At 40.8% G+C, this 12,302-nt stretch overlaps 1 protein-coding gene across 1 annotated transcript in view; it reads left to right on the top strand.

The window, feature by feature from the left end:
• The window catches only part of DLGAP2 (DLG associated protein 2), a 405,020-nt gene that overhangs the window by 308,912 nt on the left and 83,806 nt on the right, over positions 1-12,302 (top strand). Inside the window, exon 6 of the mRNA XM_039528234.1 lies at positions 2,125-2,336. Coding sequence (XP_039384168.1) covers positions 2,125-2,336 — 212 coding nt within the window. The remainder of the gene's footprint in view (positions 1-2,124; positions 2,337-12,302) is intronic.

The raw sequence follows: 12,302 nt of genomic DNA, 5'->3' as shown, positions 1-12,302 counted from the left end.
TAATAGGGACCCACTTGTATGCCAGTAACCAGAATGCTTTTCAGTTACTTGAACCTTGTTCATAGCCATCAGGGGCGGCTCTAGGAATTTTGCCGCCCCAAGCACAGCAGGCAGGCTGCCTTATGCGGCTTGCCTGTGGACAGTCCGCGGACCCTCCGCAGGCAAGCTGCCAAGGGCAGCCTGCCTGCCGCCCCCGCAGCGCCGGCAGAGAGCCCCTGCAGCTTGCCGCCCCAAGCACGTGCTTGGCGTGTTGGGGCCTGGAGCCACCCCTAATAGCCATGCCAGCGTCCGAACACTAGCAACAAAATAAAAGGTATAAGTAAGTTTGTTTGGTATCAAATATTTCATCATAATGAATTTACAGGTCTAATTCTTTAGCAATATATCATTCAGTCTTTGGCAGTCAAGAGAATTGCCAGTTGTGTTGTAATAAAGTTTAAGAAAAAATATTTTTCAAAATGTTAAGGATTTCCATCTGTTACACTAACATTGCTTGCAGATATTCTTGAGTTCTCAGCAAACTTTGGAAATCCTTCCCCACAGAGAACTTCTATATGTGTTTGGTTTTGAAAGGAAAATATGGGTGATTTATTGTATCTAGAGATCTCAAGCCTGGGGAGAAATGGTCACTCTCTTTTCTTAGCTTCCCACCATCTTCTTCCAAAATCCAAATCTGGCTAACTATAAGATTTGTTCCAGTGCTTCAGATGGCAACTTTCTGTTCTATTTGTTATTCTTCCTTCCTGCTGCATCTTTTCTTTCCTCTCTTTCAGTGACGGTGTTTTCCCTGTGTTTTTTTCTTCTTTTAAAATACTTCAGAGTATATTTTTCTCTAATACAATTTCTCTCTTTTCAAGCTCTCCCTATCAGGCATTACCTTTAGTGTTTAGAGTGTGTGTGTCTCTCTCTGTCTTTGGCTCAGTGTCTCCCTCCCACTCACTCTCTCTCTCCCTCCCTCCCCTGGTTCCTCCTCCTTTTTCATTTCCCCCTTCACCCTCTTTGGTTGGGGTCCACAGCACAAGCCCTGCTCACCCTAAATGTGGGTTATGAGTGCATTTTGAAGGGTCAGGAGCTGAGAGAATAAGTTAGTGTCACTCTCCATGGATCTGATGCAAAGCCTGTTGAAGTCAATGGGAGTCTTTCCATTGAGCTGAAAGGACTTTGGATCAGCCCCAAATGTGTTTAGTTTGACAGACTTGACAGGCCTCCAGCTTTTTAGGGTATCTCTATATATTTTTAATCTATATAATATGTGAAGGCATCATGCTGATAAAGGGCTTGATCTTCCAAGATGGTGAGCTCTCTGGCCCAGATCTAGCAAAGCACCTATGTCTGCCCTTAATGTTAACCATGTGAGTGTCTGCATGCCTGTATCGTAGCTTGAAATGGCACGGCTTCCAATTCCGAGTTTATGTTGGGTAGAGACTTCATCTCATGCTGAATTACTTGGAAGCTTTGTGATGCAGAAAGTTATGAGCATGTAGCTCATTTCCTCTTGTTTCCTAAGTCAGAAATTGAACCTAGATCTCCTGATGTACAAAGCTAGTGAGGAGTGATGGATTGTCTAGTAACTAAACATAATGAGAATTTAACTGCCTAAAGTGTACGTATTAGTAATTAACTGCCTATTTTACTGGTATAGAATGAGATTATATTACAGCCTTCTCTGAATTATTTATTTATCATTCTTTAAAAAAATTACTTTAGAAAACTCCCACCATTATGCTTGTTTCATAAGAATCTGAATTATGAACAACATTAGCCATGTCTCTGAATTCCATCAGTTTGTGACAAAAATACATCTTAATGTTATTTAAATGCAGGTTTTTTTTATATTTCATTAGCAATAGTATGTCTGAAAGGCTACAGAATCCCAATATGAGGATAATGGGTAAAATATTCAAAAGTGCTTGACTCTCGATGAGTTTTAGGCTCCTATGCACATAAGCCACTTTTGAAAATGTGACTTAGGCTCTTAAGTCACTTAGGAACTTTTGAAAATTTTACCAATGGCATTGTGCCTCAAGGGTCAAACCTAAATGACTTGTTTTTGAAGTGTGGAATATCTAAGGCTGTCTCTTAAAATATGATGAGATTCCTGCATATTTTTGTGTTTGGTACCAGGTGCCTCAAGATGAATGGGGAGGGTACCCTGTTGGCGGTAAAGACGAGGAGATCCCCTGCAGGAGAATGAGAAGTGGGAGTTATATTAAAGCCATGGGAGATGAGGAAAGCGGAGATTCTGACACTAGCCCTAAAACATCACCAAAGGTAGCGGTTCGACCAGAATCATTATTAAAATCCATTGGACAGAGACCACTCGGAGATCACCAAAAGTAAGCTTCACCAAACTTTGTTGCATATCTTACTGAAAACCATAATGATTCAGGTCATTTTTAATGATGTTTTGATGTGACTACAACAAACGGATTTCATGAAATATATATATATAAATACACACAGCAAAAACTACATTTGTATCATCTGTGACTTTTAGTTATCAACATGATGCTTTCCATATAGCAACTTTCCCATGTATTAAGTATATTGTATCACACTCATTTAAAAAACAGTATAACATGTTTTTCTGAGCATCCATAATGTGTGGTCTATCAAATAAGTAATGTACATATTATATTTGTCTAGATATGTATTTACATAATGGAGCCAGACTTGTGCTTCTAGTAGGTTTTTATTTGTCTTTTTTTTTTAAATGTACCATTACAAAACTACACATTTAAGTATTTTTGAGAGGTAAATGTTCAAAGTGGTAGCATAGCTCCAACTCTGCAACTTCCATTAATGAGAATGGGTGTTCCACATAGCTTCAGAATTCTGTGAGAAATGCACCAAGCGAAGAAATTGAGACTGAAATTGACTGACAATTTCACCTTTATCCACCAGCTGCCTGTAGATGTTACCATATTTGCAGTACCTTAGAGATGCACACTTTTGTAATAATAATAGTAATAATAAAAAACTTCAACCAAAGTATAATCTGTTTGGCTTTGTTAAATAAAAGAATTTAGTTAGCAGATTAGAGGAAAAATAATGTTCACAATACCAACAATAACCAGTGTCATGAAAGCAACATGGAATCTAAAATCTTGCTTCAGAAGACAGTTCTAAGAGTGTAGTGCTCTATTTATTTATGCAACGTAAAGGACATTCTGTTCTCCTAGAAATAAAAAATTACACATGTTTAAATAAGATATATGTTATAAAGGGGAGCTTTTTATAATCCACTGTATTCATAATGCAGGAGTTTATCAATAGGTCATTGTGAAAACAGTCTATCGATTTTGCCATGTTTTGCAAATATACTGTACAAAACAAAAATATTAAAAACACAGAACAGTACTAATGCAGTATACTAGAAATGACAGAAATCAGTGGCAGATTTGCTGTTGATTTCAACTGGAGCAGGAGCAGGTTCATTTTAGCATTGTAGAAAACGATTACAGGCTTATTTGGGGCTTTTCCACAAGCCCTGAGCCAAGGGCAGCACGTACGTGAACTGTTCCAGGACCAGACCATGAACAAGATTGTGACTGAGAGCCACTTTCTGATTCCTGGTCATCAACTTGCCCAGTACCAGATACAGGTTATGTCCCCTGGTGCACCAGCTCAGCTGCATTGATTGGCTTGTCCACCGTGATCAGGTAGCTTGTACAGAGAGAAGTAAGTAGGTACTTATACTCCTTAGTCTGTTGTTCGGGTACATGAAATGATTCAGAATTGAGCTCTACAAGACTCAAAAAAGCAAAAAAAAAAAACCAAAAAAACTGCACTGACATTTTAAGTGTAGACAAGCCCTAAGGCAGAGGTTTTTTAAAAAATATTTAGGTGGCTAAAGAGGCAGGTAGGCTCCTCTAGTGGGTTTCTCAAAAGCTAGCATACCTTTAAATCCCTTTAAAAATCTGTCCCTTAGTCTCTCACCTGATAGATGCATTTTTACCTTTTCTTTGAATAGTATTGTGATACACAAAGCAAACACTAGAATAGTGCAAATTCTACTGCTATAACATTGTGTGAAAGACTTACCAGTGTAATTTACTGCATTTAAGTAAAATATAATATAATAAAGCCTTCTTTGTTGGAGGCAGAAGTGGATTCAAATATCTGTCCTATTTCATGTTTGTTCCTTCTTGGAATAGTGCTAGTGCTCATATTTGTCATGGAAATTGTCTCAACTTCCTTTTGTCAGGAGTGGAAAAATTTAACATATTTTGCTTTGTGGTTAGGTTTGCAAGGGGGCTGCCTGATATATAATCTGGGATTGTACATCAAAATATGAACTTTAGGAAGTAAAACACCAACTTTTTCAATTCAATCCACTGTTTGCTGGTAGAAAAGCATTTAACCTCAAGTTATAGATTTTCTGATCTTATTGGCAATAGTCATGCAGATGAATAATCATGTGGTGCTAGAGTTTTCCATTATGCTTTTGAAGCAACTCAAGAGAAACTTACCTTTGCAAACATGAAGAGTGAAGTGAAAATGAGCTAGGTCAGGTAACAATTAAAATGACAGTGTGTTGTGTATATTTTGCCTACTTCTTCTCTAAGAAACAGACTTTACTATAGCAATAGATCCTCCATATACACTGCATATATATGGTATGCGTTGTGATATTTCATTTATGAACCTGACAGGTATTTAGGACAAATTATTTATTTGACTAACAACAAGAAATAACATTAAATAAGCACAGTATTGATTCTGCTATAATCTAGCCTGGCTGAATTCAGTATTCTGTATTCAGGAGAGACTCTCCTGTCTATATGTGTGAGTGAGTCCATTGGAGTGAACTGGAAGTATGACATTGCATGGTGTCACTTTAAACATTTGAACTTCCTGCTGAAGCTTAACCCTTTATAGCCCAAGTATAACATAAGAATATAAGAATAAAAAAGAAATATAGGATTTGTTGTACTGGATCTGTTCTGCAACCATCTGCCTCTGACAGTGTCCAACACCCCAGGCTCCCAGGGTGGTGGCAGTTATGGTGAGCTTGGCTATAGCATCTTTCTGATGAAATACTGCTTGATAGGCATGCAGACAGGAAGCTTGCCTTTGTGTGGTCTTGTGAAGGCTCATGCAGGGGCCAAATTTAATCCTGCTTCCATGCTATATTAATTAATATACTATTTCACTATCACCCTTTGCTGCATGTAGCTGATCCATCCCTGTTTAAATTATTAAGTTTAAAATTTATTTTTTTAAAATATTTTCTGAATTTATTTTAGACATGGCTTCTGTAGAGGGTGGTGCTGAGGGAATAATTTCAGTTGAGGAGATGGGAAGAATAATTAGCGGCAGAAAAATTATGTTAATCTTGTATTTGCTCTTTTTATTAATCGTTACTTTTATTCATCCTCCTGACAGTAGAAGTCCAGCTGCACACTTCATTAGCAGCTTTCCAAGATTCTGCAGCCAGCTAGGAGTCTCGGACAGTACGTCTATACAGGGACAAAAATCCCACAGCTCCCGCCAGTCAGCTAACTCGGGTTTGCAGGGCTGAGGCTCCGGGGCTGAAAAATTGCTGTGTAGATATTCAGGCTCAGGCTAGGGTTGCAGGGTCCCAGAACTTGGTCTCCAGCCCAAGCCTGAACATCTACAAAGCAATTTTTAGCTCTGCAGCCTGAGACCCATTAGCCTAAGTCAGCTGACTCGGGCCAGCCGCAGCCATGCAGCGAGTGTTTTATCCCCAGGTAGACCTACCCAAAGGGGTGAAAGCGGAGATTTACCAAGAACAGTCTGATGGCTTGTTACAAAGCCTTATCACACTAACAGGGCAATTGCCAGGCCAATGGCATACTGTCTCTACTGTCACTCAGGAGATCTGGGTTAGACTGCTCCCTGGGTTGGGAGAGAACCCAGGGGCAAAAGGCTTAGCCCCTGGGAAAAGAGATGTTTTGCAGTGCTGAAGAACAAGCCATCTGGCTAATGGCTGGATGTTGAAACTGGACAAATTCAGACTGGAAATAAGGTGTGAATTTTTTTAAGTGAGAATAATGAGTCCTTAAAACAATTTACAAGGGTTGTGGTGGATTCTCATTACTGTCAATTTTCAAATCAAGATTGGATGTTTGCCTGAAAGATCTACTCTACGCATTATTTTGGGGAAGTTACGTGGTCTGTGCTATACAGGAGGTCAGACTAGATGATCACAATGATCCATTCTGGCCTTGGAATCCATGAGCCTGTGAAGTAAGAAGTATCTTTTATGCCAGTGATATTCAATTAGATCTACCCATGGACCAATTTGAGAATTTTATGACAAGAGGTAGGCCATTTTGCAGGCCATTTTTGCAGAAGGCTGGCAAAATAAAAAATAGAAACTTCAGCTGCCAATACATAAAGACCTTAATTGCAACATAAGTATTACCTTTATCTTCCAACAAAGTTGATAAATCAACATTATTACCTGTGTTTGTGGCAATCTCTAATGGGGGAAGTGACATTGATGATCTCTGGCAAGTTTTGTGAAGAGCGATTTGTAGGAGGTCAGGGCAAGGTGCATGCATTGGTGAAGATGCTCCTCTGTCAAATGATTGTGGTGGTGGTTTTTTTATAATGTTCATGGTAGAAAATCCAGATTCACAGAGGAACGTTGATCTGAACATCATTAAAAGATAGATAGCTAGATTCTGGCTGTTCTGAAACTGGTCAGCCTATTGAGTCCAGAAATCACAAAGTCCCACTTCTTTGAATTTTGTTTTAAAGGCATCTGAGCTCTGGAGCTTTACAATTTCTAATTGAAAGACACCTTCATCAATTGAATCAAGAATGTTCTTTGCATTAGAAGGGCAAGGTCCATCATCAGAGCCATCATCATGAACAAATAAAAGCAAATCCTTGGGCATTTTAAAATTCTCAGATCACATTTTAAAATTTTCAGTCAGATTGTTTAGGATTTCTTGCATTGTTTTTGTCGTCAGTTGTTTGCTTCATGTGTTTGTTCTCTGCGTGCTGCACTGGCTCTGGCCAGATAACCTGTACAGCGGGCGCCGATTGAACTGCCCAAGACAACCACAGATTCTGTTCAGTAGCAAAGACACTCAGCCAAGTTTATTGTCAATAAAGCATGTTCCTAACCTCCTGGATCAATTACAATTACAATGTACAATTACGTTGTAATGGGCATACATGTGCTACAATTACACTAGTGGTACTTTCCATTCCTCTTGCGGCTGGACAAAGACACACCTTCAGTGACCTCTTTTTTGTGTACTGTTACAAGCAAGTTACTTGTTGCCCCTCTGACATGGTTAGTTACCACTCTGTGTTGTACATGTTGGTTTGATGAAAACATCTCTATCCATCAGCTGTTATCCTGATCTTATCTTCAGGAAGAGTCAATGTGTCTCTGTTATCTTCGGGGAGTGTGTTTATACCATACTTGGTATCAGGGTGTTCTGGTACCACTCTTTTGGAATGTGTTTACATAAGTGTCCTGTGCCTAGCACTTCTTAGGAACATTTGCGTTTTTGAAATACCCACCCTGTTCTTGCCAGGTTCTGGGAACCTGCAAGTAGGCATGTTTTGTAACAGGACCTGACTTCTGCTCATAGCCTGATTTTGCTTTATATCAGCAGCGCCTGACTACTTTAGTTCAGGCCTTAGGCCTCATACCAGGCCTCATGTGTCTAGCGCTCTTGTTCTACTAGAGTTGTCATCTAAATTTCATCTGTAGAAACAACACAACATGTGGGAAAGTGCAACATCTTTCCTGTTAAGCTTGGCTGAAAGATTTCAAGATTCCTCTGAAAGGCACGCACTTTTTCAAACAGATCCCCAGCACTGCTTGCACAGCCTTGGAGCTACAAGTTGAGGGAATTGAAGTGACCAGTAATATCACATAGAAAAGCTACCTGTGACATAGAGGGGACGTCATTCATACTTTCCAAGAATTTGCCATGTTGGTCTTGTGGTTTGAAAGAAATTCTATTCTTTCTTTTTGAAGTTCACAAAACCTTTGTAATATGTATCCCCCACTGTTAACCAGCTAACATTGTTGTGCTGCTACAGGTCACTGTATTCACCTGAAATGTCATGTAAAAGAGCTTTAAAAAGATGATGTTGCAAGGTAGAAGTTGAGCATATGTAGTTCACCAATCTCATTACAATACCCATTGGTTTTTTTCAAGTCCTCAGACAACTTATCGCCCAGGACAGTCTGGTGAATGATGGGTGTATTGCTGCCAAATGTGAAGCAAAGCCCTACTCTTTCCCTGTCCTGGAGGGACCTCCATGTGTTACAAGCAAGTTTACTTTCTGCAGATCTAAACTGTTTTTCTCAAAAATACCTTTTACCTTTTCAAAAATGATCTCTTCTGTTGTGTAGGTTTCTAATGGTATTAAGCACAAAACTTGTTCCTTGAGAATTTTACCATCATAAAATGTAACAAACAGTGATAGCTGGGCAGTGTCACTTCAATCGCTTCATTCGTCCACTGCAAGAGACATGTATTTGGCAGTTTTTTTAATCAGAAAGAAGGGCTGACAAATAATCCTCATAAATTACCTCCAATCTTCACACTGCCATGGGATCAGAGAAGGATCTTGCTTCACATGGTTCACAATGTCATTTTTATTTTTGTCTCTGGGAAAAAGCTCCTCCAGCATTTCCAACGTGCACTCCTCCACAGACTTGGCTTTTTCTTTTTAGCCAGTACCAACATTATCCGAAGAGAAGCAACTGCAAAGGCGATGCATGGGAGAGGGGGACATGCAGGGTCCTGTGCCTTCCGCCCAGATTTGCTGCTTGTCTTGTATTGAGCATGGTCACACAGACTGATCTCAGTAACACTGCTGAAGTTGACTACCCTCACTCTGCTTCCCCACTATCAGTAGGCATGGGATGTCTCTGAGCAGCTGTTGCTCTTTCCTGCACAGTCACTGATGTTGTGAGAATGACATTTGAAGTGTGATATGAAGACTTCAGATTTTCAGTTTTGTCACATCTTGCAAACACTGTCAGGAGGATAGGCCGTGTTGAAGTTACTGTGCTTTGACTCAAAGTGGTGCCTCATGCTGACCACCTTATAGATGGATACAGAGGTTTGGCATATTAAATACAAAGGTTTTGTGTTTAAATGAGGTGCCATAATAAAAAGAAAATCCACTGTCCCGTTTGGGTTAAAAGCTCGGTTTTTGCTGTTGACTTTATGATGTTTACTCCCACTCACATTCATTTTTGGCTCCATTTCTATCACTAGTGAAAAATGGGTAGCTTCCTAGCTCAATCATAGCCGATGCAATCTTGAGAACTTAAGATCCAGTAAGCAATGCTTAATTTGTTCCAGGGCTGAGCCCCGGCACCTCTAAGATTGGCAATTCATAACCCCGGCACCCGGCCATTCTCTGGCCACCCAGCCAGTGCTTCATTTGCACCGGGGCTTGCCAGGGCTGAGCCCGGCACTTCTTTCATTACAAATTAAGCTAGTAAGTTACTTACTAAGGAAGTCATAGGTAAATGATAGACCGAGCATCACTGTTCGTGAATTTAATTATAAATATTTTTAAGGAGAGCTGGTGGGCCACACAAGACGTCTTAGCGGGTCACATTTGGCCCATGGGCCACCTGTTGAAATTCACTATTTTATGGGGTCAGAAGGAAGTTCCATCCATTCTTCCTTGCAGAAAGAATAGTGGTTGCTCTTGAACAATGCAAGATACCTTGTTCCTGTTGCTGAGTATGTTGCCCTTCACCAGCATTCACTCCAAAACCAGGAAGTAATCTAACCCAAATCTCCTGAATGGTAGAGAACACTGCCACTATGTTCTTGGCTTGAAATCCAAGGCACCAGATTAGGATGGGAATGTCAGTGGGTGAGATGGGTAGATCTTCAGGCTCTGACAAGAGTGTGTGAAGACTTCCCAGGAATAAAACAGCATTGTTTCACAAAGCTGTAATTCATCCCAGTGATGTACAGAAACAATCATTTACAAGTGCAAGTATCACAACCATGAATTTACAACTTCTGATGACAAAGCTTTTTTCCCCAAACAAAGTTGCCTGTTAACTTCTGCTCTCAACTTGTATCTTACTTTTACTTTTCTTTTAATTTAAAAGGCTGAGTCAGGAGGTGTTTTTGTTTTTTTCTTATTTAATCTCCTACAATAAAAAGTTAGTGTGTATAAATGCTCTGCCGGAGGCAAGAATTTGAAAAATAAGATGTCTTTAGTTAGAGAAGCAGAAAAATTGCATAAATTAAATTCTGGTTGTCCTGATGTGACTTTTATTTCATTTTTTTAAGTTACATGAAGTCATCTTGTGAGGGCCCTATTCAGTAAAGCACTCTGTGCTCAAATCCCATCGACTATAATGGAACTTAAGCACATGCTTAAGTGTCTTGCTCGATACAGATGGACTTTAGCCCATGTTTAAGTGTTTTGCTGAATCAGGGCCTGTTACAAAAATATAGATATGTACATAATGGAAAAATAAATCAAATAAAAGCAGAAGAATATGAGAAACAGCCCCTCAGAGAAAATCGGTAAAGTTTTCAAAAGTACCTAAGTGACGTAGAAGCCTACGTTTAATTGAAAGTAAGTGGCACTTAGGTGCATAAGTCATTTAGAGACTTTTGACAATTTTATCCTAAATATATGACCACCGGACCAGGGGGATGAGGTGGACGAGGCTTTCTTCCAGCAACTAACAGAAGTTGCTAGATCACAGGCCCTGGTTCTCATGGGTGACTTTAATCACCCCGATATCTGCTGGGAGAGCAATACAGCAGTGCACAGGCAATCCAGGAAGTTTCTGGAAAGTGTAGGGGACAATTTCCTGTTGCAAGTGCTGGAGGAACCAACTAGGGGAAAAGCTCTTCTTGACCTGCTGCTCACAAACAGGGAAGAAATAGTAGAGGAAGCAATAGTGGATGGGAACCTGGGAGGCAGTGACCATGAGATGGTCGAGTTCAGGATCCTAACACAAGGAAGAAAGGAGAGCAGTAGAACAGAGACCCTGGACTTCAGAAAAGCAGACTTCGACTCCCTCAGGGAACTGATGGGCAAGGTCCCCTGGGAGAATAACATGACGGGGAAAGGAGTCGAGGAAAGCTGGCTGTATTTTAAAGAAACCTTATTGAGGTTGCAGGAACAAACCATCCCGATGTGTAGGAAGAAAAGTAAATATGGCAGGTGACCAGCTTGGCTCAACAGTGAAATCCTTGCTCGTCTTAAACACAAAAAAACAGCTTAGTGAAGAAGTGGAAGATTGGACAAATAACCAGGGAGGAGTATAAAAGTATTGCTCAGGCATGCAGGAGTGAAATTAGGAAGGCCAAATCACACTTGGAGTTGCAGCTAGCCGGAGATGTTAGGAGTAACAAGAAGGGTTTCTTCAGGTATGTTAGCAACAAGAAGAAAGTCAAGGAAAGTGTGGGCCCCTTGCTGAATGAGGGAGGGAACCTAATGATAGAGGATGTGGAGAAAGCTATTGTACTCAATGCTTTTTTTGCCTCTGTCTTCACAGACAAGGTCAGCTCCCAGACAGCTGCACTGTGCAGCATGGTATGGGGAGGAGGTGACCAGCTGTCTGTGGGGAAAGAAGTCGTTTGGGACTATTTAGAAAAGCTGGACGAGCACAAGTCCATGGGACCGGATGCACTGCATTCAAGGGTGCTAAAGGAGTTGGCCGATGAGATTGCAGAGCCATTGGCCATTATCTTTGAAAACTCATGGCGATCGGGGGAGGTCCCGGATGACTGGAAAAAGGCTAATGTAGTGCCTAAAAAAGGGAAGAAGGAAGATCCAGGGAACTACAGGCCAGTCAGTCTCACCTCAGTCCCTGGAAAAATCATGGAACAGGTCCTCAAGGAATCAATTCTGAACCACTTAATGGAGGGGAAAGTGATCAGGAACAGTCAGCATGGATTCACCAAGGGCAAGTCATGCCTGACTAATCTAATTGCCTTCTATGATGAGATAACCGGCTCTGTGGATGAGGGGAAAGCAGCGGATGTGCTATTTCTGGACTTTAGCAAAGCTTTTGATACAGTCTCCCACAGTATTCTTGCCAGCAAGTTAAAGAAGTATGGGCTGGATGAATGGACGGTAAGGTGGATAGAAAACTGGCTAGATGGTCGGGCTCAACGGGTAGTGATCAATGGTTCCATGTCTAGTTGGCAGCTGGTATCAAGTGGAGTGCCCCAAGGGTCAGTGCTGGGGCCGGTTTTATTCAATATTTTCATTAACGATCTGGAGGATGGTGTGGACTGCACCCTTAGCAAGTTTGCAGATGACACTAAACTGGGAGGAGTGGTTGATACGCTGGAGGGTAGGAATAG

This window comes from Mauremys reevesii, linkage group 3 (assembly GCF_016161935.1).
Source record: "Mauremys reevesii isolate NIE-2019 linkage group 3, ASM1616193v1, whole genome shotgun sequence".
NCBI lineage: Eukaryota > Metazoa > Chordata > Testudines > Geoemydidae > Mauremys > Mauremys reevesii.
The sequence above is the reverse complement of the archived record's forward strand: the minus strand, read 5'-3'. Positions and strand labels throughout refer to the sequence as shown.